Below are 24,257 nucleotides of genomic sequence, written 5' to 3'. Positions count from 1 at the left end.
CCGATTCATTCAAAATAAATCGCCTGCGGGTATGCAAATTTTGTCGATGCATAAAGCCATTTCACGCGTTTTTTTCGGTCCCGAAAATGTGCATGATCCCGGGACTGAGTGTATAGGGATCCTTACTGAAGAAATTGTCGAAAGTGCTGTAGACAAAAAAAACATCAAAGTTTCGTGCTACCCTATGTTTACTACTGCCCCAGTCTCCCCTAAATCTTCCTCCTAAATTATAGTGACATGACAACTAAGGCAATTTATTTATTTATTTTTTATGAAAAATAATTGTTTTTCCGAGAAATCCTGCAGTACATTTTAACAAATTTCAATATTTAAGCTATTTAAGACAAATGGTTACTTGAGCTTTAGAATTCATTAAATTGCATCCGGTGTAAGTAAATAATTTAAAGATTATTGAATTTTTTTGTGTAAATTTCTATAAACCCATTATAACTTTCCCCCACTTCCCAGATTAATATTGATGAAATTTAAACATCTTCCGCTCAAGAACGATTTTCAGTAATTCACTCTTGATACCAGGAAGAACTTAATGAGGTACAAAGAAGCAAATGTAAATAAAAAAAGAAGTGCCTATATAATTAAAATTCTACGGAGTTCATTGTTCCATTCTCTGGCTTTCCTCCTCTCTCTCAGTCATTCTACACAACACTCTTGATGTTCTTTTCAATAAACAAACCCAACAGGAGCAACGGTAAGTAGTTTTGTTTGATGCCAATTAATGGTATTTTTGCTGCGAAATTATGATTCATCGCTTCCTAATTATCAATTTTTTTTGTACGTGTGGTTCATCATATATTGCCGAGAGGGAGCGCTCTGCCATGATCATAAATCGCTACAGAGTAAAAGTTATAAGACCGTAAAGCATGAAATTCACCAACACAAGGTCTGGGCACTCAAAGAGATGAGGTGATGGAGGGACATTTGAGAAGTTCCGTGAGTTTCAAAAAGACAGAGAGAATGCGATGTTGTGTAATTTTAATTTGCAACACTTTCTTTTTTTACATCCACTTCCGCCATAGTTTCCTATCGGTCCTTCTTATGCTTCTTCTTTTTCTTCTTATTGGATTTCCGGTAGTCCTGAGAATCACTGGACGAGCTGTCATCTGAGCTCGTGCGTGACTTCTTTGATTTCTTTGTTTTATTCCTCTTTTGCTTCTTGCGCTTCTCCTCCTTCTCTCGCTCACTGCTGGATGATTCTATATGATTGGGGCGTCTCCTGCTGTCCCGTCCATTGGACTGTGACACCCTCCGATGCCAATCTGTATTCCGGGATGAGTGGGCAACTCCCGGAGATCGTGATCTCGACCGTCTCGATCGACTTCTCTCAACACTCCGAGATCTTCTCCTGGCCATTGATCTCGAATAGTAATCTCTATCGTTATGGTACCTGAAAGGCCATGATAAACCAAGATCACTTTATAGTAAAAGAGAATCTTAACCAATTAAGACTCAAGCTAAACTGAGTTAGTTCGCAGAAATTTTCAGTCCAAAGCTGTCTACACATTAGACAAATTATTGAAATAATAGCATTTCAAAGTGACATTGAAAAGTAACTTCAATATTGAAGCGAATATTGAAATCGATATTTCAATAATTGCCTACACACTGAACAAATTGACTTCAATATTAAAACTTCAATATTAAAAACACCAGCCTAGTCAGGGATTCACATATCTTCTGGGATTTCTTTCGTATTTTGTCAAGAACACTCAAAAATAATCAAGTTGGTCAGAGGATTTCTGGAGCTTCCTCCAGGAAATCCCAGAACTTCTGGGATTTTCTTGTTCATTATGCCCAAAGCACTTCACATACATTCTGTGGTCAGAGGATTTCTGGAGCTTTCTCCAGAAATCCCAGAACTTCTGAGATTTTCTTGTTCATTATGCCCAAAGCACTTCAGATACATTCTGTGGTCAGAGGATTTCTGGAGCTTCCTCCAGAAATCCCAGATCTTCTGGGATTTTCTTGTATATTATGTCAAAAACACTTCAGATGCTTTCTGTGGTCAGAGGATTCGTGGAGCTTCCTCCAAGAAATCCCAGATCTTCTGCGATTTTTTTTGTGAATATTTTGTCAAAAACCAGTCAGATACAGTCTGTGGTCAGAGGATCCCTAGAGCTTCCTCCAGGAAACTCCAGATCTTCTGGGATTTTCTTGTATATTATGTCAAAAACACTTCAGATTGGAAACAAAAGCCAAATTGAATTAATAACTTGAATTCTCACAAACTTTCAGGATCATGCTTCGTATCATACCGTGTGGCTACAACCACAAGCCTTCGTTCCTTCTGTAGGATTCCAATTTGTATCATAAAATTATGAAGTGGGATTTCTGGAGGAAGCTGCAGGAATCCTCTGACCACAGAATGTATCTGAAGTGCTTTGGGCATAATATTCAAGAAAATCCCAGAAGGTCTGAGATTTTCTGGAGGAAGCATGTGATTAGTGCTGACCGAGTTGGGTTCTTGAGGAGATTGAACAAAATATATAACCAAATTCCAAGAATCTGGGATTTTCTGGGGGAAGCAGGAGAGATGTGTCTTGACTTGTATTTTTATCTTGGATGTGTTTTCATTCATGATCAAGGAAAATCCAGCAGTTCTGTGATTTTCTGAAGGACGAGGATTCCTGACCATTAAAAAATATTGAAAGAAATATCAACTCAATTTGATATTTAGAATTTCTTTGAAATTTTATTTCAATGTGACTTTGAAATTTTTTATTGAAATGATTTTGCCTAGTTTGTAGCCATTCAAAATAGTGAAATAAAATATTGAATAAAATGTTCCATATTGAAACAAATATTTCAATATTTGCCTACACACTGGACAATTTTCTTCAATATTGAAACATTTATGTCAATAAATCTTTGCAATGTGGAGGCAATCCTTGTCAATATTTGGCATTGAAAAGAAATATTTCAATAAATTATGTCTAATGTATAGCCAGCTTAATGTATAGCCAGCTTAAGAAATTGGCAATGAAATAAATTGGGTCTTCCTAAATTCCGAGATATTCGTTTCTAGAGCAAGATTGTTAAAATACTCAGCCAACATCCTTTTGAATGCAAAAGTAGGGCGGCATAATGAACAAAAAAAAGTAAATTGCTTGGATATGTGCACGTAAATTTTAACGAAAATATCTCACAGAGACCATTAGTTTCAAGAAATGTTCTTTTTAATCTAAAATTAGGCAAAACATCCTGTTATTCACTCACTGAGAAAAAAAAAGAGGGTGCGATTAACATTTTTTCCTCAGAAATTTAACACTTTTCAGGTGTAAAAATATATCAACATTTTTTAATGTTAATTTTACACCTTATTAAGGGTAAAATTAACATGAAAGAGGGTACCTTTAACCCCTAATAATACACCTAAAAAGGGTAATATTTATACCGATTTTGGATCAATACTGCAGGGTAAAATTAACATTTCCGGAATGTTATTTTAACTTTTACGGATTTCTCTCAGTGCTAGTGATAAGCCCAAATCCGTTCATTGTAGTTGAGATTTTTGTCCCATTCACTCAATGCATTAGAAATCCTTGAGGTAGAATGTTTACAATTTGGAATTAATTCCTTGCAGATTAATAGATGATTTTTACTTTAATATTAGATGATCGAACTCCGCAGAGAGATGAATATCCCTCCGAAGGTCGTCTTTTCGTGGTAGAATTTCGAAAATCTAAATTTTCGAATTTTTTTTATGTCATGCTGTTTGTCCATCTATTGGTCTGTTCGTTGTTAGAGATAGAGACATGGGACCTTCGAGTGACCCCCGCCCCCCCATAAGTGACCTTGGGACTGGGACCATTAACATGTCTCTCATTTTCCTCCCATTCCTCCAATTCTCCAAAACCATGTTTTTGAGATTGTTCAAAAACGCGTCGTGCGATTTCTTTTTCATTTTTAAATATGTTTCAGAGATTACCTAGGACATTTCTTCCCTTTCATTCATACACGAAAATACCACTGAATAATTTCTAATAACGGTTCTTCAATATCAAAGTTTGAGAAACTTTAGAGAGCGCATTTCGTAACCGAATGGTATTTGTTTGGACTCGTTAGACGGATCTTGGAATTTCCGACAAAACTGAACCAGTTTCAATCGGTTCTGAACCGGTTCATAACCGATAACTAATTTTTATTCGAAATTCAATTATATTATGTTACTCCTTGAAAGTCGTATCATGAAAATGCTCCACCGTCCCCTATGAGTTAAAATGTGTAGACCTAGAATTACAGTGCCCGCTCTCTAACAGAGATGCAAACCGCCGTGGATTCAAGCCGCCGCCGAGCCGAGCCGAGCCATTTTTACGCGCCGCCGCCGCCGAAAAATATAATATTACGAACGCGAACCCAGCCGCCGCCGCCGACTATTTCCAATTTTCGAGCCGCCGCCGCCGACTTGGTTCTATATTTCAAACCGCCGCCGCCGACTGGTTCGACTATTCGAGCCGCCGCCACTAACACTTCGAATGAAATTGCATGCGAGAAGCCGCTGTCACCACGGCTTCTTCAAAGTCGATCCGCCGTCGCCACGGCTTCTTTAAAATCGAACCATCATCGTCCCAAGCCATCACTGGAAGGTCTCGAACCGTGCGGAGCCCGGCCCTTATAAGACTTTGCATTTTAAGCTAATTGGGGCACGACAAATTCAATGGTGATAGTCACTAATTTCGGAATTCATGGGGTCACCCGTTACAGGGGGGTATTGCGGGGGTGGTAAATCTTTATTTTGGCTCTAGAAGCCAGATGGTTGGAAATATCGACTTGGGGTCTTCGGGTGACCCCCCTATAAGTTGACCTTAGGAATCTAAATATGACCTTCATTTTCCCCCCACCCCTCCCCTTCTCTTAAAAAACATGTTTTTTGGGATATCTCGAAAACTACTCGTCCGATAGTTTTCATTGTCAAATATGTTGTAAATACTATCCGGGCGGATATTTCGCCCATACATACCAATGACCTTGAAGCATTGCTTCATGACATTTCTCAAGGTCAAATGTTTTTAAAGCTTAAAAAATTACTTTTTCCGACAAATTTTATCAAAGTAATATTTTTGAATTACACTAATCGTTTATTTAATGATTATAAACCAATGTAAGCCACTTTAACGCCATAAATACGTTTTTGACATTTATATATACTACAAATCCAAATGTGATTTTAAAAACACGTTGTGTTTACCAACTTCTAATATTGGTCGTTGACTGTTTTCTTGAAGTAAGACATTATGGTAAAGAAATTTTCAAGAAATTTATGAAATTTATGAAATTTCATGAAATTTATGAGAATTTACTGGATAATGTTTTACCGAGTACTGATTAATAATTTTAAATTTATAACAAGGATTATCATTTGTAAATGAAATGAAAATGGGACATATTAGGAGAAAACCAACTTCCATTACGACAATAATATATTGAATTTCAAGTATATAAAGATCTATATGCAACCATGAACAAAAAATATGCTACTTTCTGGAAGACTTAATTTGAAAAATTATATAGGGTAAGTTGCATAAATTGGAACAATTTCCAGAGGCTCGAACTTTGATACAAGATTAAAGACATTATAAATACATTTTTCCCTGATGACATACATAAATTTGCTCCTTGATTCTTCTAGAATATTACCGTTTCATGGAAATTCTTGAAAAACAGTTTGAAAAGTTCTTAAATACAAGAAAAATACGTGAGTGCAAAACAATATAATTTGGACAGGGTGGGACAAGTTGGACGTGGGAATTTGGACAATGCGTAGGGGAAGGTTGTGCAAGTTTCAAGATTTTTTACTGAATGCCATACACACTGAATCAATTGTACCACTAGGGTAAGGTGTATAATTAAAAAGTAAAAAACATTAAGGCTTAGATATATATTATTTATTAAATCTTTTTCTTGGATATTTTAATTTTCTTGCTTTGCTCCTTTTCTTCTTTTATTTTGAACCTTTCTTCCTGTTTCTGAAGTCTAATTCTTTTTTTTTTCTTGCATAGCCTCTTTTAGTTTTCTTTAATCATACGAATTGTCACAAAGAACTTCAAACATGAATTTAAAAACTCCATAGAATAATAATAGATACCTGTCCACCTTTGGGAGAAAGCATTACACCCGTTTCGTCAAGATTAAAGACGCGATCAGGAGGAAGTTCCAGAAGATCTTTGGATTTTAAATATTCATGAGTTTTCTCAAACCACTCAGTGGTAATGCCAGCTCTTTGGGTTGTGTATGCTTCTGGTGTACGAAGTCTCAATTCTGGGTATCTGTTCAAAAAGCTCTTGAACCAAGAGTATCCTGGCCTTCCATCGGTGAACTCGTTGACAATCTTGAACTTCTTACAAATAATTTGCACAGTGTTGAGGACTTGATCTTTTGTTATAGGATGCCACTTGTCACTGCATCCTAAAATCCATTCAACGAGCTCATCTTCTATATCTTTCGGCAGCGTAGGAGGCCTTCCCCCAGAGCATTCTTCCGGACATTTCCCGGTCAGCTTATTAAAAAGTGCTGTTCTTGACACCCCAAATAATACTGACACCTGACTTAGTGAATTTCCTTGACGAAAAGCTTCCAGTGCTTTGTTCACTTGGTCTTGAGTATAGGATTTGTACTTTTTCAATTTATTTGCCTTTTTACCCATCTGAAATAAAAAGAAAACCCCTGCAATACAATCGTATCTCCGGATGTCCAACTTGTCACTTTTGCTCACGCTTCAAATAAGCACTTTTTCTTCATACAGTTAGTAATTATATCAAATAAAACCATTACGTACCGTTAACTATCGAGATTAAACACTTTATTCCACTAAAATTTGCCAGAAATATTGAGAAATGTCAACAGAACCGAAAAACCAAAGTCACTCTTCTTGTGTTTTTATTAGGAAAAAATGGACGATCGATGTATTTTTTCGACGGTGAAAAGTTACACTGTCAATTGAGATGAGAATTTTATACGTTAAATCTTATTCATATGAATGGATTTTCACTTTATTTGCAGCATAAGGAACCAAATAATCAAACTATAACATAGAAAAATATACTAATTAAAATTTAGTACTATTTATCAAGAAAAAATTGCCTGTCCATCTTGTCCCAGCGAAATTTTCCAACTTTTGCCATTGTCATTGACTGAAACATAAAACGGTAAATGCGCTTAAAATCACGCACAGCTGAATCACAAAATGGTCAATGTGCCTAAAATCACGCACAGTTCAATCATAAAAAGGGTCAAGGCGCTCAAAATCACGCACAGATCAATCACAAAGCGTTGAAAGAGCTTAAAATCACGCACAGCTCAACCATAAAACGGATAACGCGCTCAAGATCACGCACAGCACAATCATAAAACGGTGAAAGCGCTCAAAATCACGCACAACTCAATCATAAAACGGTGGAGGCGTTTAAAATCACGCACAAATCAATCATAAAACGCTTAAAGAGCTTAAAATCATACACAGCTCAATCATAAAACGGTGGAAGCGCTCAAAATCACGCATAGATCAAACATAAAACGGTGGAAGCGCATAAAATCACGCACAGCTCAATAATAAAACGGTTAAGGCGCTCAAAATCACGCACACCTCAATCACAAAACGGTAAATGCGCTTAGAATCACGCACAGATCAATCATAAAACGGTTAACGCGCTCAAGATCACGCACAGATCAATCATAAAAAGGTGAAAGTGTTTAAAACCACGCACAGCTCAATTACAAAATGGTCAATGTGCCTAAAATCACGCACAGCTTACTCATAAAACAATAAATGCGCTCTAAATCATGCACAGATCAATCGTAAAACAGTAAATGCGCTCAAAATCACGCACAGCTCAATCACAAAACAGTGAATGCGTTTAAAATCACGAACAGCTGAATCATAAAACTGTGAAAGTGCTCAAAATCACGCACAGATTAAACAGAAAACGGTAGAAGCGCATAAAATTACGCACAGCTCAATAATAAGACGGTTAATGCGCTCAAAATCACGCACACCTCAATCACAAAACGGTAAATGCGCTCCTGATCACGCCTAGATCAATCATAAAACGGTGAAAGCGTTTAAAATCACGCACAGATCAATTGTAAAACGGTTAATGCGCTTAAAATCACGCACAGCTGAATCATAAAACGGTTAATGCGCTCAAAATCTTGCACACCTCAATCACAAAACGGTAAATGCGCTCCAGATCACGCACAGATCAATCACAAAACGACGAAAGCGATTAAAATCACGCACAGATCAGTTGCAAAACGGTTAATTCGCTTTAAATCACGCACAGGAAAAAAATCAGGAACAAATTAATCGTAAAACGGTTAATGCGCTCAAAATCACGCACAGATCAATCATAAAACGGCGAAAGCGCTTAAATCATGCACAGCACAATCATAAAACGGTTTAGATTGCGCTTAAAATCACGCAAAAATCAATCATAAAATGGTTAATGCGCTCGAAGTCACGCACATGTCAATCATAAAAAGATTAAGATTCCACTGTTTTGTGCGCAATCCTATGCGTTTTATGATTGATCTGTGTGTGACTTCAAGCGCATTAATTGTTTTAAAAACACGTACACCTCAATCATAAAACGGTGTAAGAGCTTAAAATCACGCACAGCTCAATCCTAAACGGTGGAAGCGCTCAAAATGACGCACAGCCCAATCATAAAACGGTGGAAGCGCTTAAAATCAAGCACAGATCAATCATAAAACGGAGGAAGCCCTTAAAATCACACAAACCTCAATCATAAAACGGTGGAAGCGCTCAAAATCACGCACAGCTCAATCAAAAAACGGTGAAAGACCTAACAACCCACACAGATCAATCATAAAACGGAGCAAGCGCTCAAAATCACGCACAGATCAATCATAAAATGGTTAATGCGCTGAAAATCACAGTTCAATCATAAAGCGGCCAATGCGTTCAAAATCGCGCACAGCTCAATCACGAAGAGGTGAAATAGCTTATAATTCTGCACAGCTCAATCATGAAACGGTGACTGGCTTTAAAGTCACGCACAGCTCAATCATAAAATGGCTAGTGTGCCTAAAATCATGCACAGATCAATTATAAAACGGTAGAAGCTCTCAAAATCACGCACAGCTCAATCATAAAACGGTGGAGGCGCTTAAAATCATGCACAACTCAATCATAAATTGGTAAAAGCGCTTAATATCATGCACAGCTCAATCATAAAATTGTTATTGTGCCTAAAATCACACACAGATCAATCATAAAACAATGAAAGAGCTTAAAATCACGCACGGATCAATCGTAAAACGGTTAATGCGCTCAAAATCACGCGCTTCTCAATCACAAAACGGAAAATGCGCTTAAAATCACGCACAGATGAATCATAAAACGGTGAATGCGTTTAAAATCACGCACCGCTCAATCATGAAACTGTAAATGCGTTTAAAATCACGCACAGATCAAACATAAATCGCTTAAGTTTGCGCTTAATCTTACGCACAGATCAATCATAAAACGGCAGATCACGCACAGCCTAATCACAAAACAGTAAAAGCACATAAAATCACGCACAGCTCAATCATAAAACAATTAATGCGCTTGAAGTCACACACTGATCAATCATAAAACGCATAGGATTGCGCACAAAACAGTGGAATCTTAATCTTTTTATGATTGAGCTGTGCGTGATTTTGAGCGCATTAGCCGCTTTATAATTGAACTGTGATTTTCAGCGCATTAAACATTTTATGATTGATCTGTGCGTGATTTTGAGCGCATTCACCGTTTTACGATTGATCTGTGCGTGATTTTGAGCGCTTACAGCGTTTTATGATTGATCGGTGCGTGATTTTGAGCGCTTTAGCTGTTTTATGATTGATCTGTGCGCTATTTTAAGCTCTTTCACCGTTTTATGATTGGGATGTGCGTGATATTGAGCGCGTTAACCGTTTTATGATTGATCTGTGTGGGTTGGTAGGTCTTTCTTTGCGTGATTTTGAGCGCTTCCACCGTTTTATGATTGAGCTGTGCGTGATTTTGAGCGCGTTTTTCATTGAGTTGTGCAGCGCTTTTTTCCGTTTTATTTTATGATTGACTCAGCTGTGCGTGATTTTGAGCGCACTTTTACCGTTTTATGACTGAATTGTGCGTGATTTTGAGCGCGTTAACCGTTTTATGATTGATCTGTGCGTGATCTTGAGCGCTTACTCCGTTTTATGATTGATCTGTGCGTGATTTTGAGCGCATTCACCGCTTTACGATTGATCGGTGCGTGATTTTAAGCACATTAACCATTTTATGATTGATCGGTTCGAGATTTTAAACGCTTTCATCGTTTTATGATTGATCTAGGCGTGATCATGAGCGCATTTACCGTTTGGTGATTGATCTGTGCGTGATTTTGAGCGCATTATCCGTTTTATTATTGAGCTGTGCGTAATTTTATGCGCTTCCATCGTTTTATGTTTGATCTGTGCGTGATTTTGAGCGCTTCCACCGTTTTATGATTGATCTGTGCGTGATTTTGAGCGCTTACACAGTTTTATAATTGATCGGTGCGTGATTTTGAGCGCTTTAGCTGTTTTATGATTGATCTGTGCGTGATTTTAAGCTCTTTCACCGTTTTATGATTGGGCTGTGCGTGAGTGCGTGGTTGAGCGCTTTAACCGTTTTATGATTGATCTGTGTGGGTTGTTAGGTCTTTCACCGTTTTTTGATTGAGCTGTGCGTGATTTTAAGCGCTTCCACCGTTTTATGATTTAGCTGTGCGTCATTTTGAGCGCTTCCACCGTTTAGGATTGAGCTGTGCGTGATTTTAAGCTCTTACACCGTTTTATGATTGAGGTGTACGCTTTCACCGTTTTAGGATTGAGCTGTGCGTGATTTTAAGCTCTTACTCCGTTTTATGATTGAGGTGTACGTGTTTTTAAGCGGTTTTCTCCGTTTTATGATTGAGATGTGCGTGATATTAAGCGCTTTCACCGTTTTATGATTGAGCTTTGCGTGAGTTTAAGCTCTTCTCTGCGTTTTATGATTGATTTGTGCGTGATTTTGAGCGCTTTCACCGATTTATGATTGAGCTGTGTTTCATGTTAAGCGCCTTCACCGTTTTATGATTGAGCTGTGCGTGATTTTGAGCGCATTAACCGTTTTATGATTGATTTGTGCGTGATTTTAAGCGTTTTTACCGTTTTGTTATTGTGCTGTGCGTTTTTTAAGCGTTTTCACCGTTTAATTATGGATTTATATGTGATATTAAGCGCTTCCACCGTTTTACGATTGAGCTGTGTATGATTTTAAGCTCTTTCACCGTTTTATGATTGATTTGTGCGTGATTTTAAGCGCTTTCACCGTTTTTTGATTGAGCTGTGCGTGATTTTAAGCTCTTACACCGTTTTATGATTGAGGTGTACGTGTTTTTAAGCGGTTTTCTCCGTTTTATGATTGAGATGTGCGTGATATTAAGCGCTTTCACCGTTTTATGATTGAGTTTGCGTGAGTTTAAGCTCTTCTCTGCGTTTTATGATTGATTTGTGCGTGATTTTGAGCGCTTTCACCGATTTATGATTGAGCTGTGTGTCATGTTAAGCGCCTTCACCGTTTTATGATTGATTTGTGCGTGATTTTGAGCGCTTCCACCGTTTTATGATTGATCTGTGCGTGATTTTGAGCGCTTACACAGTTTTATAATTGATCGGTGCGTGATTTTGAGCGCTTTAGCTGTTTTATGATTGATCTGTGCGTGATTTTAAGCTCTTTCACCGTTTTATGATTGGGCTGTGCGTGAGTGCGTGGTTGAGCGCTTTAACCGTTTTATGATTGATCTGTGTGGGTTGTTAGGTCTTTCACCGTTTTTTGATTGAGCTGTGCGTGATTTTAAGCGCTTCCACCGTTTTATGATTTAGCTGTGCGTCATTTTGAGCGCTTCCACCGTTTAGGATTGAGCTGTGCGTGATTTTAAGCTCTTACACCGTTTTATGATTGAGGTGTACGTGTTTTTAAGCGGTTTTCTCCGTTTTATGATTGAGATGTGCGTGATATTAAGCGCTTTCACCGTTTTATGATTGAGCTTTGCGTGAGTTTAAGCTCTTCTCTGCGTTTTATGATTGATTTGTGCGTGATTTTGAGCGCTTTCACCGATTTATGATTGAGCTGTGTTTCATGTTAAGCGCCTTCACCGTTTTATGATTGAGCTGTGCGTGATTTTGAGCGCATTAACCGTTTTATGATTGATTTGTGCGTGATTTTAAGCGTTTTTACCGTTTTGTTATTGTGCTGTGCGTTTTTTAAGCGTTTTCACCGTTTAATTATGGATTTATATGTGATATTAAGCGCTTCCACCGTTTTACGATTGAGCTGTGTATGATTTTAAGCTCTTTCACCGTTTTATGATTGATTTGTGCGTGATTTTAAGCGCTTTCACCGTTTTTTGATTGAGCTGTGCGTGATTTTAAGCTCTTACACCGTTCTATGATTGAGGTGTTCGTGTTTTTAAGCGCTTTTCTCCGTTTTATGCAGCTGTGCGTGATTTTAGGCGCTTTCAACGTTATATGATTGAGCTGTGCGTGATTTTAAGCGCTTTCACCGTTTTATGATTCAGCTGTGCTTGTTTTTAAGCGCTTTTCTCCATTTTATGATTGAGCTGTGCGTGATTTTAAGCGCTTTCGCCGTTTTATGATTCAGCTGTGCTTGTTTTTAAGCGCTTTTCTCCATTTTATGATTCAGCTGTGCGTGATTTTAAGCGCTTTCACCGTTTTAGGATTGAGTTGTGCGTGTTTTTAAGCTCTTTCACCGCTTCGTGATTGAGTTGTGCGTGTTTTTAAGCGCTTTTCTCCGTTTTATTATTCAGCTGTGCGTGATTTTAAGCGCTTTCACCGTTTTATGATTGAGTTGTGCGTGTTTTTATTCGCTTTCTCCGTTTTGTCATTGTGCTGTGCGTGATTTTAAGCGCATTAACTGTTTTATGATTGATTTGTGCTTGATTTTAAGCGCTTTTCTCCGTTTTATGATTGGGCTGTGCGTGATATTGAGCGCGTTAACCGTTTTATGATTGATCTGTGGGGGTTTTAGGTCTTTCACCGTTTTTTGATTGATCTGTGCGTGATTCTGAGCGCCTTCACCGTTTTATGATTGAGCTGTGCGTCACTTTGAGCGCTTCCGCCGTTTCAGGATTGAGCCGTGCGTGATTTTGGGTGCATTAACCGTTTTATGAGTGATTTGTGCGTGATTTTGAGCGCTTTTACCGTTTTGTTATTGTGCTGTGTTCAGCTTTGTATTTTCCCCTCACCCAGCCATCTTTCCATTCCTAATCATGTTTTCTGGTTTATTTCGAAAAGAGCTTCTAGATATTTTTTTTTTCTTTTTGGAATAAATTGTAGAATTTATCAAGGTGGATATTTCTCTCATAGACACCTGATGATCGAAAAACATTTTAATATCAAAGGTCAGAAAATAAATCACTATTAATTATTATTAATTAAAAATTGCTACCAAAAAGTGGCAACTTTTTAAGCACGTTTACATACAATTTGGAATACAATTGAGTTTTGATACATTATTGCCCTAATAAATTTAGCATTGTTTTATATTTTGAAAAATATTGATCGATGGACAATACAACAATATACACTAAATTTTCATAAATTTCATAAAATTTCGTAAATTTCATAAAATTTCATAAATTTCATAAATTTCCTGAAAATTTCTTTACCATAATGTCTTACTTCAAGAAAACAGTCAACGACCAATATTAGAAGTTGGTAAACACAACGTGTTTTTAAAATCACATTTGGATTTGTAGTATATATAAATGTCAAAAACGTATTTATGGCGTTAAAGTGGCTTACATTGGTTTATAATCATTAAATAAACGATTAGTGTAATTCAAAAATATTACTTTGATAAAATTTGTCGGAAAAAGTAATTTTTTAAGCTTTAAAAACATTTGACCTTGAGAAATGTCATGAAGGAATGCTTCAAGATCATTGGTATGTATGGGCGAAATATCCGCCCGGATAGCATCTACAACATATTTGACAATGAAAACTATCGGACGAGTAGTTTTCGAGATATCCCAAAAAACATGTTTTTTAAGAGAAGGGGAGGGTGGGGGGAAAATGAAGGTCATATTTAGATTCCTAAGGTCAACTTATAGGGGGGTCACCCGAAGACCCCAAGTCGATATTTCCAACCATCTGGCTTCTAGAGCCAAAATAAAGATTTACCACCCCCGCAATACCCCCCTGTAACGGGTGACCCCATGAATTCCGAAATTAGTGACTATCACCATTGAATTTGTCGTGCCCCAATTAGCTTAAAATGCAAAGTCTTATAAGGACCGGGCTCCGCACGGTTCGAGACCTTCCCTATACTATCAATAAATAGTTTCATAAACATTGATTAATTTTCTGCCTAATCAACTATTTTGATCAATATATGGTAGAACAGATTAGATTACCAACTATTTTTGCAACGCTTTACCATCTCAAGAGAAAATAATTTCTTGAGTGGTTTGCTTGAGCATTTTTCACAAGATTTGCACGCTGCAGTAGCACTGTTAAATTTAATTTGGTGCAGCAGCAGTAAAAATTTTTCTCTACCGTTGATCAGTTCAAATTTTGAGCTACCGCCGCTGACAGAGTCGAATAGATGAGCCGCCGCCGCCATCGGCTCAGGAAAAATGGAAAACACCGAGCCGCCGCCGCTATCGTCTCTGAAAAAATGGCAAATACCGAGCCGCCGTCACCTATGGGCTCGAAAAGTCGAGCCGCCGCCGCCATCGGCTCGGAAAAAATGGCAAATACCGAGCCGCCGTCCCCGACAGACTCGGAAAACCGAGCCGCCGCCGCCACCGGCTTGGAAAAAATGACAGATATCAAGCCGCCGCCGTCACGGCTTTTCCGAAATCGAGACGCCGCCGCCGTCACTACCGACGGTTTGCATCTCTGCTCTCTAATCCAGATCGCCGTAATCCGGACGAGTTATCGACGGTCGCATTTAAAATCATTTTGAGGTCATGTATGCATGTGTGTTCAGCAATGAAAATGAATTATCCTGTGATGTTTTTATATAAAAAAAAATTATGTATAATAGCGTAGAATTGTCTAATTATGTCTTTTTAAGCTTCTTTAAAACTTTTATTCTAATTCTAGAACAAAAAAACTTGTATTATATTTTCGAGACGTTGAACAAATTCAAAAAATCCATCCGGATTACGAAGCGGACATCCGTCATATTGTCTCCCAATCATCCGGTTTACAAAGCGAGCACTGTATTTCTATAATTTGTTAAAAAAAAAATTGACCTGGCAAAATTGAGCCTGATCCCAGGCCAATTTGAACTGTGGTTTTAAAAGTTTTATGTTCGAAAATTTCCTCGAATCTTCTTCGGAACAAACCTATAGGATAAAGTGGTTGGGATAAAATTCAGAATCTTGCCCAGGAACGTATTGAAATCGACCACGAATGCCTCGAGGTTGAGAAGAAAAGGCGTAGATATATCACAAGGCTGCTATACCATTAAGAATAAACGGGCAGAATAAATGAAATTAATGAATTATATTAGAATTCGACACATCTTAAAATCATAATAAACATGAAGAATTTAAGACTAAAACCAGTGATAAGCTCAGATAAGATTATGGTAGCTGAGATTCTCTACAGGTGACCTCGAATTTTGGGGGTAAAGAATCGCATCGAGTAAACTGTTCTAGTCGGTCGAAATGGATAAAATTGGCTCGACGCGATTCTTTACCCCCAAAATTCAACTCACAATCGAATTTTCACGCATTCCGAGTTGCAAGCACCCCGAGTTGCACGCATTTCGAGGTCACCTGTAAAGAATCTCAGCTGCCATAAGCTTATCTGGGCTTATCACTGGTCATTTTCTATTTTAAATAGTCTGAGTGGTAAATCGTTAGAAAAATCTCGATCTCAGATAAAATATATGCTAGAATTTCATAGAAATCGCTTCATAAACATCGAAAATGCAGTCATGTCAAGACATTTTTGATTATAGCTCGGGTCAGGGAACATCGAGGGAGGAGTACGACCCATCATTGGAAATCGACCTCAGCTACAACATACTCAAATTTAAAGAAAAGGCATCGTCTACTTTAAGAAATATTCAAAATCAAAATTTCGAATAAGTGTTGTAGCGCTCTACGAGAGCTTTCCAAAACACCAAAATTTTTCAAATTCTGATAATTAGAACAGGAGATATAGCCATTTGAAAATTGAATTTTTAGCTCGTTCTAGCTCGGGTCAAGGGGGTCAGGAAGACTTAATTTTTTTTATGAAAATTTCTTAGGTCCAGCAATAACATAAAAATGTAAGATCGATCGTTGCCATAGGGACTGAGTTATTTAGAAATCAAAATTTGGGGGAAGGGGGACGGGGTCTGACATCACCAACTTCTAGCCACCTATCGTTGTTGTACTGCGGGAATAAAGACGGGGGACTTTGAGTTCCCAGGCTTGAGGTGCTAACGACCTCGACTGCTCTTAAGCTGGGCCTCAAGTTTGCTCAGTCTGACGACCCAATCATGCGCCAGCTGGGCGAGGCCCCGGAAGCCCTGAAAAAGCTAGAAAGTCTCGCAAGGGCCGCGGCCATTGAATGGCCAGTGACAACAACCCGGGCCGTCGAGAACTACAAGGCTCGAGAGCGGCGAAGCATGCTGGAGTCATGGGCTGTGAGCCGAACGCAGGGGAGCGCTGTTCATGCTTTCAGGAACTCTCGAGAGAGCAATCAATGGCTCTTTCGGCCAGAGCTATTGAAGCCAGCCAAATATCTCACGGCACTTCGTGCGCGAACAAATAATCTTGGCAACAAGGTCGCCACGGCCAGATATTTGGATCACCAGTCAATAAACTGCAGGAGATGTGGCGCTCTACCCGAGACGCTCGGTCACATTTTGGGTCTCTGTACCCACACCAAAAACAGAAGGATCCGGCGCCACGATATGATCAGAGACATGATCACGGAGGAAATGGCGAGGAAGGATCCGGGGGTAGTGCTCAGTAAAGAGCAAACCTTCTCCCTCCCCGACGGCAACCGTCTCCGCCCCGATCTGGTGGCAAAGAACCAGGATGGGGTCTTTGTGGTGGATGTCACAGTCCGCCACGAGGATGGGGACGGGCTTGCCCAAGGGTTCAGGGACAAGGTTGAGAAATATAATACCCTTCTTCCCGTAGTACAGAGGCTGTACAACACAACCTCTGCCTCGGTGGTGCCCATTGTAGTGGGCACAAGGGGTGCAGTACCCCTAGAAACGGTGGAGGGTTTAAAACGCCTTAAAATAAACACCAAAAGGTTTACAACCACCGTTTCGATTACCGCCCTCCGCTCATCAATCGTTATTTATAACGAATTCATGGACTATGGAGGGCGGTTGAGGTCAGACGTTGGGGTTAGTGATCCCCAAACACACTGTAACGTCCCATGAGTGTTAAATGTCAGTCCTGACTTTTTATGGACTGTTTTATTTAACTTATTCGTGTGTCGTCCCCGATTTAAACAAAAGGACAAAAAAAAAAAACACGGAAATCCGTAAATCATCTGTGATACAAAAATCTGTGATAACATCTAAGAAATATTTTGTAATGTTTCAATGTTATTTATTTATTTATTTATTTATTTGTGTATTTATAGTGTGTTCTTCTGACCTTCAGAAAAAGAAAACCTAGAGGCGGGTGTAGTCAATGGGGGACAGTCATCAGACAAACCCCAAGCCTCAATCCTTAGGGGGTAAGGCGAACGAGCAGCGTGATGGAAGATCCACGCTCAGAATCCCCAGCCGCTCCCTACGAAAATGAATATTTGGCAACCGGGCCCAAAGAAACCGGAAAGTCCGGCTACCTTTTAATAGCCGCAAAAATTAAAAAAAATTAAAAATAGTTGAGATTCTTAATGTTCTTAATGTAAGCTAACTAAAGCATGCAAATTCGATTAATCCTTTAACGACGAGACACTTTTTACGGACCAAAAATGAACAATAAAAATTAAACCGTTAAACAAAATTTGTGAAACGTTTTACATCTAACTTTGGAAAGTTCAACAGAGTCTAATTCGGTGCATTTTTACCTCTACGTGCAATAGGGACAAAAATAACACGAAACCTTAAGTAATTTTTCTGACAATAACAATGAACACTGACTGAGAGAAATCCGAAAAAGTTAAAATAACATTCCGGAAATGTTTATTTTACCCTGCAGTATTGATCCGAAATCGGTGTAAATATTATGCTTTTTAAGTGTATTAGGGATTAAAGTTACCCTTTTTCATGTTAATTTTACCCTTAAAAAGGTGTAAAATGAATATTAAAAAATGTTGATATATCGGTTGCGGCTACCTCTATCGTATCTGCATTTCTTTTGTGTCAGCATTTCACGCAAAAGGGGACGTCTGTATTGCAGTTGCTCCGAATGCAGATACAAACCAAATGCAGATACGATAGAGGTAGCCGCAACCGACGATGTTTTTACACCTAAAAAGTGTTAAATTTACGAGGAAAAAAAGTTAACCCTCTAACGGTGTTTTCTTTAATATGCGAAAAAAAGTTCTAAAACAATGTTTTCCAGGATAATTATGATCCAATAAAGTCGAAAAAACCATCCATTCTTCATTATCTCTTTTAGTTTAGGCGCTAGGTGAGAAAATATAAAAAAAAAATTTGAAAATCTTTTCGCTTCTAAAATTCACATTTTTAATTTTTTCAAATTTTTTAAATAAAATATACAAAGTGGAATGACATAGGGGAAGTGCTCATAATTTTGGACAGTCTGCATATAAGCATCGATATCCCAAGTTTGAAGTGCGATATTTTCAATACTAATCGATTTTTTTTGATACTCGCTTTTCAGAAGGGTTGTTTAGAAACATAGCAAGCTATTTATCGTCTTATTTTTATTAAAATTAGTTTTAATACGTTTAAAAATGAATTGATATGTAGAGGTGACTTTGGCTCTTATTTTGGACAACTTGTTTATTAATTTGGCCAACTTGACTGTAAATTTGGACAGCTAATCCGCCTCAATAGGATGCCCATTGTTCTTTATTTCATGAACCAATCTTACCAAGTCCTCTTCCTGTTCATGTAAGGGAAACGTAGAATGTCACAGAAGCCCAGAAACTTTCCATATCATTAATTAAAGTGAGTTGACTTCGATACTCCAAGTACGTGCGGATTCGCTCATTCTCTAGCCTTTCCGGGAACTTTTCAAGGCATTTCTCGCTACATCTCTTTCGTAGAGATGATGCTCCTTTGTTTCTCCAGGCATTTGTCCAACCTAGTCATCACAAAAGCTAAAACTTCACGAAATTTCGTGAGAAAAACACCTGTCCAAAATAAGAGCCATCACCTCACTGGTAAATGTCTTAAAACATTTCCCATTTTTCACACGAAAAATCTAATTCACAAGGCAAATCTCACTTCAGATCAAATGTACAAATCACCAGTAACGAGAATCAACACAATATTCAATGAGTATTCAATAATATCACTCAAAAAAACCGAAGAAACATTGTTAGTACTTCACTACAGCTAAATAAGAACTGAAGTAAACACGAGTTCTGTCATATTTCTCGTAAGCAATTGCTCACACTGAATTTTCAACAAATCAATTTCAACTCAAATCATATTCAAAATTTAACGTATTTAGTGTCAAAATCTTCCAAAAAGAACAAATATTTAGATAGAATTCATTATTCATCAAATATTGGAATAAAAATCCATCATTTTAATCAATTTATTTTTAGTGTCCAATGTTATCCTCAAAGTGTCCAAAATAAGAAAGTGGACAAAATTATGAGCCTTTCCCCTATCTTTCAGTAAAAAATAAATTTATTTTAGTCAGATAACTTTAAATCGGTATTTTTATGGAAATTGGAAATGAGTTTTTTTGCACAAATATTTTTTGTTGCTTTTAATCTGATCTGTCACACAAAACTGGGAATAGCAACAAAACGAAGAGTCAAAATGAGTTCAAACTTTCAAGAGATGTTTATAAGACTATTACCGAGGACACTATAGCACTTTTAAATAAATAAAACCTTTATTGTCGCTGTAAATGTGATTTTTGTGAATACCGCCTGGAGGCTGTCTTACCCGTTAGAGGGTTAATCGCACCCCCGTTTTTTTCTCAGTGAATAATAATTTTCAGTCTAATGAAAAATATTACGTATGAGTAATGTAGTTTTTATTCCTAAAAGGGTTTTGCTTAAAAAAAATTTGGAAGTATAAAAAATAATTAAAATCATTTTTCAATATGAGAATTTAAAAATTAGTAATTTTTAAGCTTAAATATTTGGCATATAGTAAATAGATGGAGACTGGCAAAAACATCCTAGATCCGTTCAACCTTCTGCTTTGCAATTACGTACAAACATAAGAAAAAAATAACTTTAGGTAGTCTGGAAAAATTATTTTCTTTATGGGACACCGGTGTCCCAATCGTCCTTAAAGGGTTAAGAGCTGAAATTGTGGCACATTACATTTTTGTAATATTGAGTCAATTGTATATGAATAAATGTAAATTTCGTATAGGAGAAAGCGCGCTACCTTCGGACGACTCAAGCTTCAGACAATACAATTTTTTCTCTATATTCCTTATGGATTTCACCTATAGCACTTTTCTGGAAATTTGAGGCATTGGACTAGCTATTAAAATATAATATTATAATGGGCCAAATTCATTTATAACACAATGAAAATAATGTTTTGTGCGAAGCATAAACCGTCCGAAGGTAGCGCGCCCTTCCCTAATATTTTTGTTTTCGTAAACGACAAAATCGTACAAATGGCGTAATTTGAACAAAATGATCTTTTATAATCATTAAAATTCAATTAACCAGAAGTTGAGTTATTTATTTGGGTAACGCCCGTCTGTTCGTCTGGACGTTACACTCCCGGCTGTTCCTAGCTTCGAAGAACCCCACCCTTCCATAAGTCGACCATAGGTCCATGGGTTTTCTAAGCGAATATTTAGTTCATATATGAAAATACTGTTGAATAATGAAAAATTGTAATTTGGAATACCAAATTACAATTTTTCAAGGCCAAAAGCTAAAAAGGCTCCAGAACAAAGTGTTCTCAACTGAATGATATCATGTTTGGGCTCGTTGGAAAGGTCTGGAATTCCTTACAATTCTGAATCAATTCTAATCGGTTATGAAACGATAATGATTCCGATATGAACCGATAAATAATTTTTCTCTCAAAATCAATTGTATTACTTATAATGTATTATGGGAAATCTATTGAGTAATTTATAAATCCGTTCAAACGGGTTGTAAATCAATAATGAACCGGTTACGAACCGATAAATGATTACTTATTATCTAAATTTGAGCAATCTTTTGAGCGATTTATTAGTCTGTTCAAAATGTTTGTTTGATTCTGTTCAATCGTTTGTTTGTATGGGCTTTAAATTCTCATTCAAACGTAAACTGAACGGTAAATGATGTGAAAGTATTTTAGAGGTATAGCATCCAAAAATGCACAAAATCTTCCAGTATTGTGGCTAGATGACCCAGCCAGGCGGTTGGGAAAGTTTCTAATCCCCCATATATTGGCAATCAGAGAGCGGCGAAACACACTTTGGAAAAGTTTTAGCCCGATCAGAGCATATGAAATTTTTATCAAGATTGTAATAGGTGACATTAGTAAAAATTTAACTCATCTTCAGGGAGCTTCGGCTTAAGTGAAACTTATTTTTAAATAATTTTTGAAATGCCCCTATGCAAATATTTTTCACGCAGAAAATTTGAAAAAAAACATCAGTTGGCGCTGAAAAGAGGCTGAAGAATTGGCGCCGAAAATAATTTGCATACATAACGGAGTTTTCGTTACTTTTTCCAAAGACCTCTCCTGTAGTTATTCAATTTTTCTGTGTCACTGGAATGAATTCGCGGTTTTTTTTCAGCCCCAAAAATTTCTTTGAAAACGGAAGTCCCTGTATTTTTTAGTGTCACTTTTCCTTCTAGATAAACGTTCCAAGGCAAAGTTTTAACTCAAATAAAAATAAATAAATATACAAGATAAATTTGAAGAATTTCAACATACCTTGAGGATTCACTTCTCCGCGGCACAGGAGAGTAATCTCTTCTCCTTTCTCGACTCCTTCGACGATCATCTTGATGCCTCCGATTGCGATCCTCAGGGTAATCCCTCTCGCTTCTCTTCTCACCCGACTTTCCATTTTTCTTCTCTTCCTTCATGTGATACACTCCACGGCCCTTTCCACGCCACTTTACTTTGGACACGGATTGCGAGAAGTCCACATGAATCCTCCTGTCATCTATCAAGACATTGTTCATTTTGAAGTATGCATCCTCGCAGGACTTTTGTTCTTCAAATTCCACAAAAGCATATTGGAGAGATGCTCCAGTAGAGGCATCTCGGATGACCTCGCAGCCCTTAATCCTCCCAAATCGACTGAATATCAGCTCCAGGTCATCATCAGTCGTTACTGGATTGAGTTTACAGACGAAAAGGACATTTTCAGGAGGAGCAATATCTGCATCTGGGAGATCTCCGACAATCTCCAGAATTGTAGCTCTAGCCTTTGCTTCCTGCTCCTGCAGCATCTCTGAAATCTCCTGCTCAGTCTTCCCTTCAGTGTCATCAATTTCTTCATCGGCCGCTATTCTGCCACCTTGAAGTCTCTGTGGTGTTGGTGATGGTGATCTTGTGGGTTCCCGGAATCCACGCGGGTCGTCAAATGGATCTTCAAGTACTACAGTATGAGTGATCCGGACATCCTTATAAGGACGATATTTTTCATCACAAATCACTTCACTGAGCTGTCTGAGGACATCATGTCCCTCAACCACTTCTCCAATGACACAGTGAAGACCATCGAGGGATGTTAGATCCTGCCCAAGAGTGAAGAAGAACTGTGATCCAATCATATTTCCTCCAGAGCTCACCATCGACAGTAACCCCAGTTCTGTATGGCGAATCTTGGGTAATGTCTCTCCCTCGAAGTAACGCTTATGGGGACCCTCAATGACACCCCAGACAGAAGTGCCGCTGTGCCCTGAACCCGTTGGGTCGCCAGTTTGGGCAATAAAACCATGCTGAATGGAGTGGAAGAGGTTATAGTTGTAGAATTTTAATTTACAGAGCTTCAAGAAGTTCAGGCAAGTTAGAGGACGCTCCCGGATAAATAAGTCCACCGTTAAGTCACCCAAAGTTGTCTCAATGACCACAGACATCCTGAAAAAGAGAGAAAACTTAAAAAATGCTCCTTTTGATTGCCCTCCGGGATGTACACACTTTTCCTGCCGTTCCTGGACAGTTGTACGCTTAACTGATGCCTCGAAAGTTAAACTACCGCACCAAATCTCTTCACTAACTACAATTTCACATAGATTTTTACAATAATTCACACAAAAATGTGAAAAATAAAATCGTTTGACGCTATGTTTTTTTAATGCCTTTTTGGCAAAAACAATGGGAACAGTTTGAAGACTGTTCTCAATACACTGAAAAAATCAATTCTAAACTTCAAAATTCTAAACATTTTGTTTGTGAGAGTTTGATTTTGTTGGAAAGCCAACTCTTCGTGTGGAACTCGCCTACTTGGTAATCCACGAAATTTTCGATTGGAAATTTTCTCATGAAAAACCGGAGAGAATTCTCCAGTGGTATTCCCGGTGAGAGTTTGATTAATTTACATAGAAAATAAGCAAATAAATTAAAATATCGCGTTTTTTTAAAGTTTTAAATGATTTTTAATGATTATTTCACTTAATAATAATAATAATAACTGCAGGAATTTCGTACCTTTTTCTTATTATCTCTTTATTATTCTTCTAATTGTTTGATTTTGATACCAATCATTTTCTATATTGTTTATTATTTTAATATTATTTTGTTTCAGCTCTCGTGAATAAGAAAACGATTGTGGCCATTTAATGATTAGATCGTTGATTAACCTATTTATATTCCTAATAAATACGAAATTGAACAGATTTTTAGCAGTTTACTTTGTCGTGAACTCTTTAAAACTCTTAATTTTTGTTTTAACTAAAATCGGAGAAAAAAGATCGCATAATTTATAGGGATTTTATCGGGAAAGGTTCTTCTTTAGTAAGTTGAAATTGTTAGACCTCAAGAACCAACAAAACGAATATTTTAAGCAGTGAAATAATACCACTTATTATAAAATTAATAAATGGATAATAATTGAACAAATATTTAAAAATCGCGTAGTTACATGTTCTTCCTTAAATTAGAAAAAAAATTATTGAGTGAGATTCTTGATATTCAC

The 24,257-nt window shown here is 37.6% G+C and overlaps 1 protein-coding gene across 1 annotated transcript; it reads right to left on the bottom strand.

Moving 5' to 3' along the window:
• Positions 1–976: 976 nt before the first annotated feature.
• LOC129805306 (peptidyl-prolyl cis-trans isomerase sig-7) lies at positions 977–23,465 on the bottom strand. The gene is made up of 3 exons (XM_055853130.1): positions 23,261–23,465; positions 22,046–23,200; positions 977–1,405 (listed from the first exon to the last, which is right to left on the bottom strand). Exons 2-3 carry the CDS (start codon positions 23,197–23,199, stop codon positions 1,042–1,044), a joined length of 1,518 nt encoding a protein of 505 aa, XP_055709105.1. The 5' UTR covers position 23,200; positions 23,261–23,465; the 3' UTR covers positions 977–1,041.
• Between the last annotated feature and the right edge of the window lie 792 nt (positions 23,466–24,257).

Source organism: Phlebotomus papatasi, chromosome 3 (genome assembly GCF_024763615.1).
Source record: "Phlebotomus papatasi isolate M1 chromosome 3, Ppap_2.1, whole genome shotgun sequence".
In the NCBI taxonomy this organism is placed as follows: Eukaryota; Metazoa; Arthropoda; class Insecta; order Diptera; family Psychodidae; genus Phlebotomus; species Phlebotomus papatasi.
This window is presented reverse-complemented; position numbering and strand designations above follow the sequence as displayed.

What these genes read in the sequence shown, in the direction of transcription:
- LOC129805306 (XM_055853130.1), bottom strand. Translation starts at nt 23,199, where the DNA reads ATGTCTGTGGTCATTGAGACAACTTTGGGTGACTTAACGGTGGACTTA. An exon ending in CGGAGAAGTGAATCCTCAAG is followed by an intron (nt 1,406 to 22,045) that starts GTATGTTGAAAT and finishes ATGGCCTTTCAG; the next exon opens with GTACCATAACGATAGAGATT.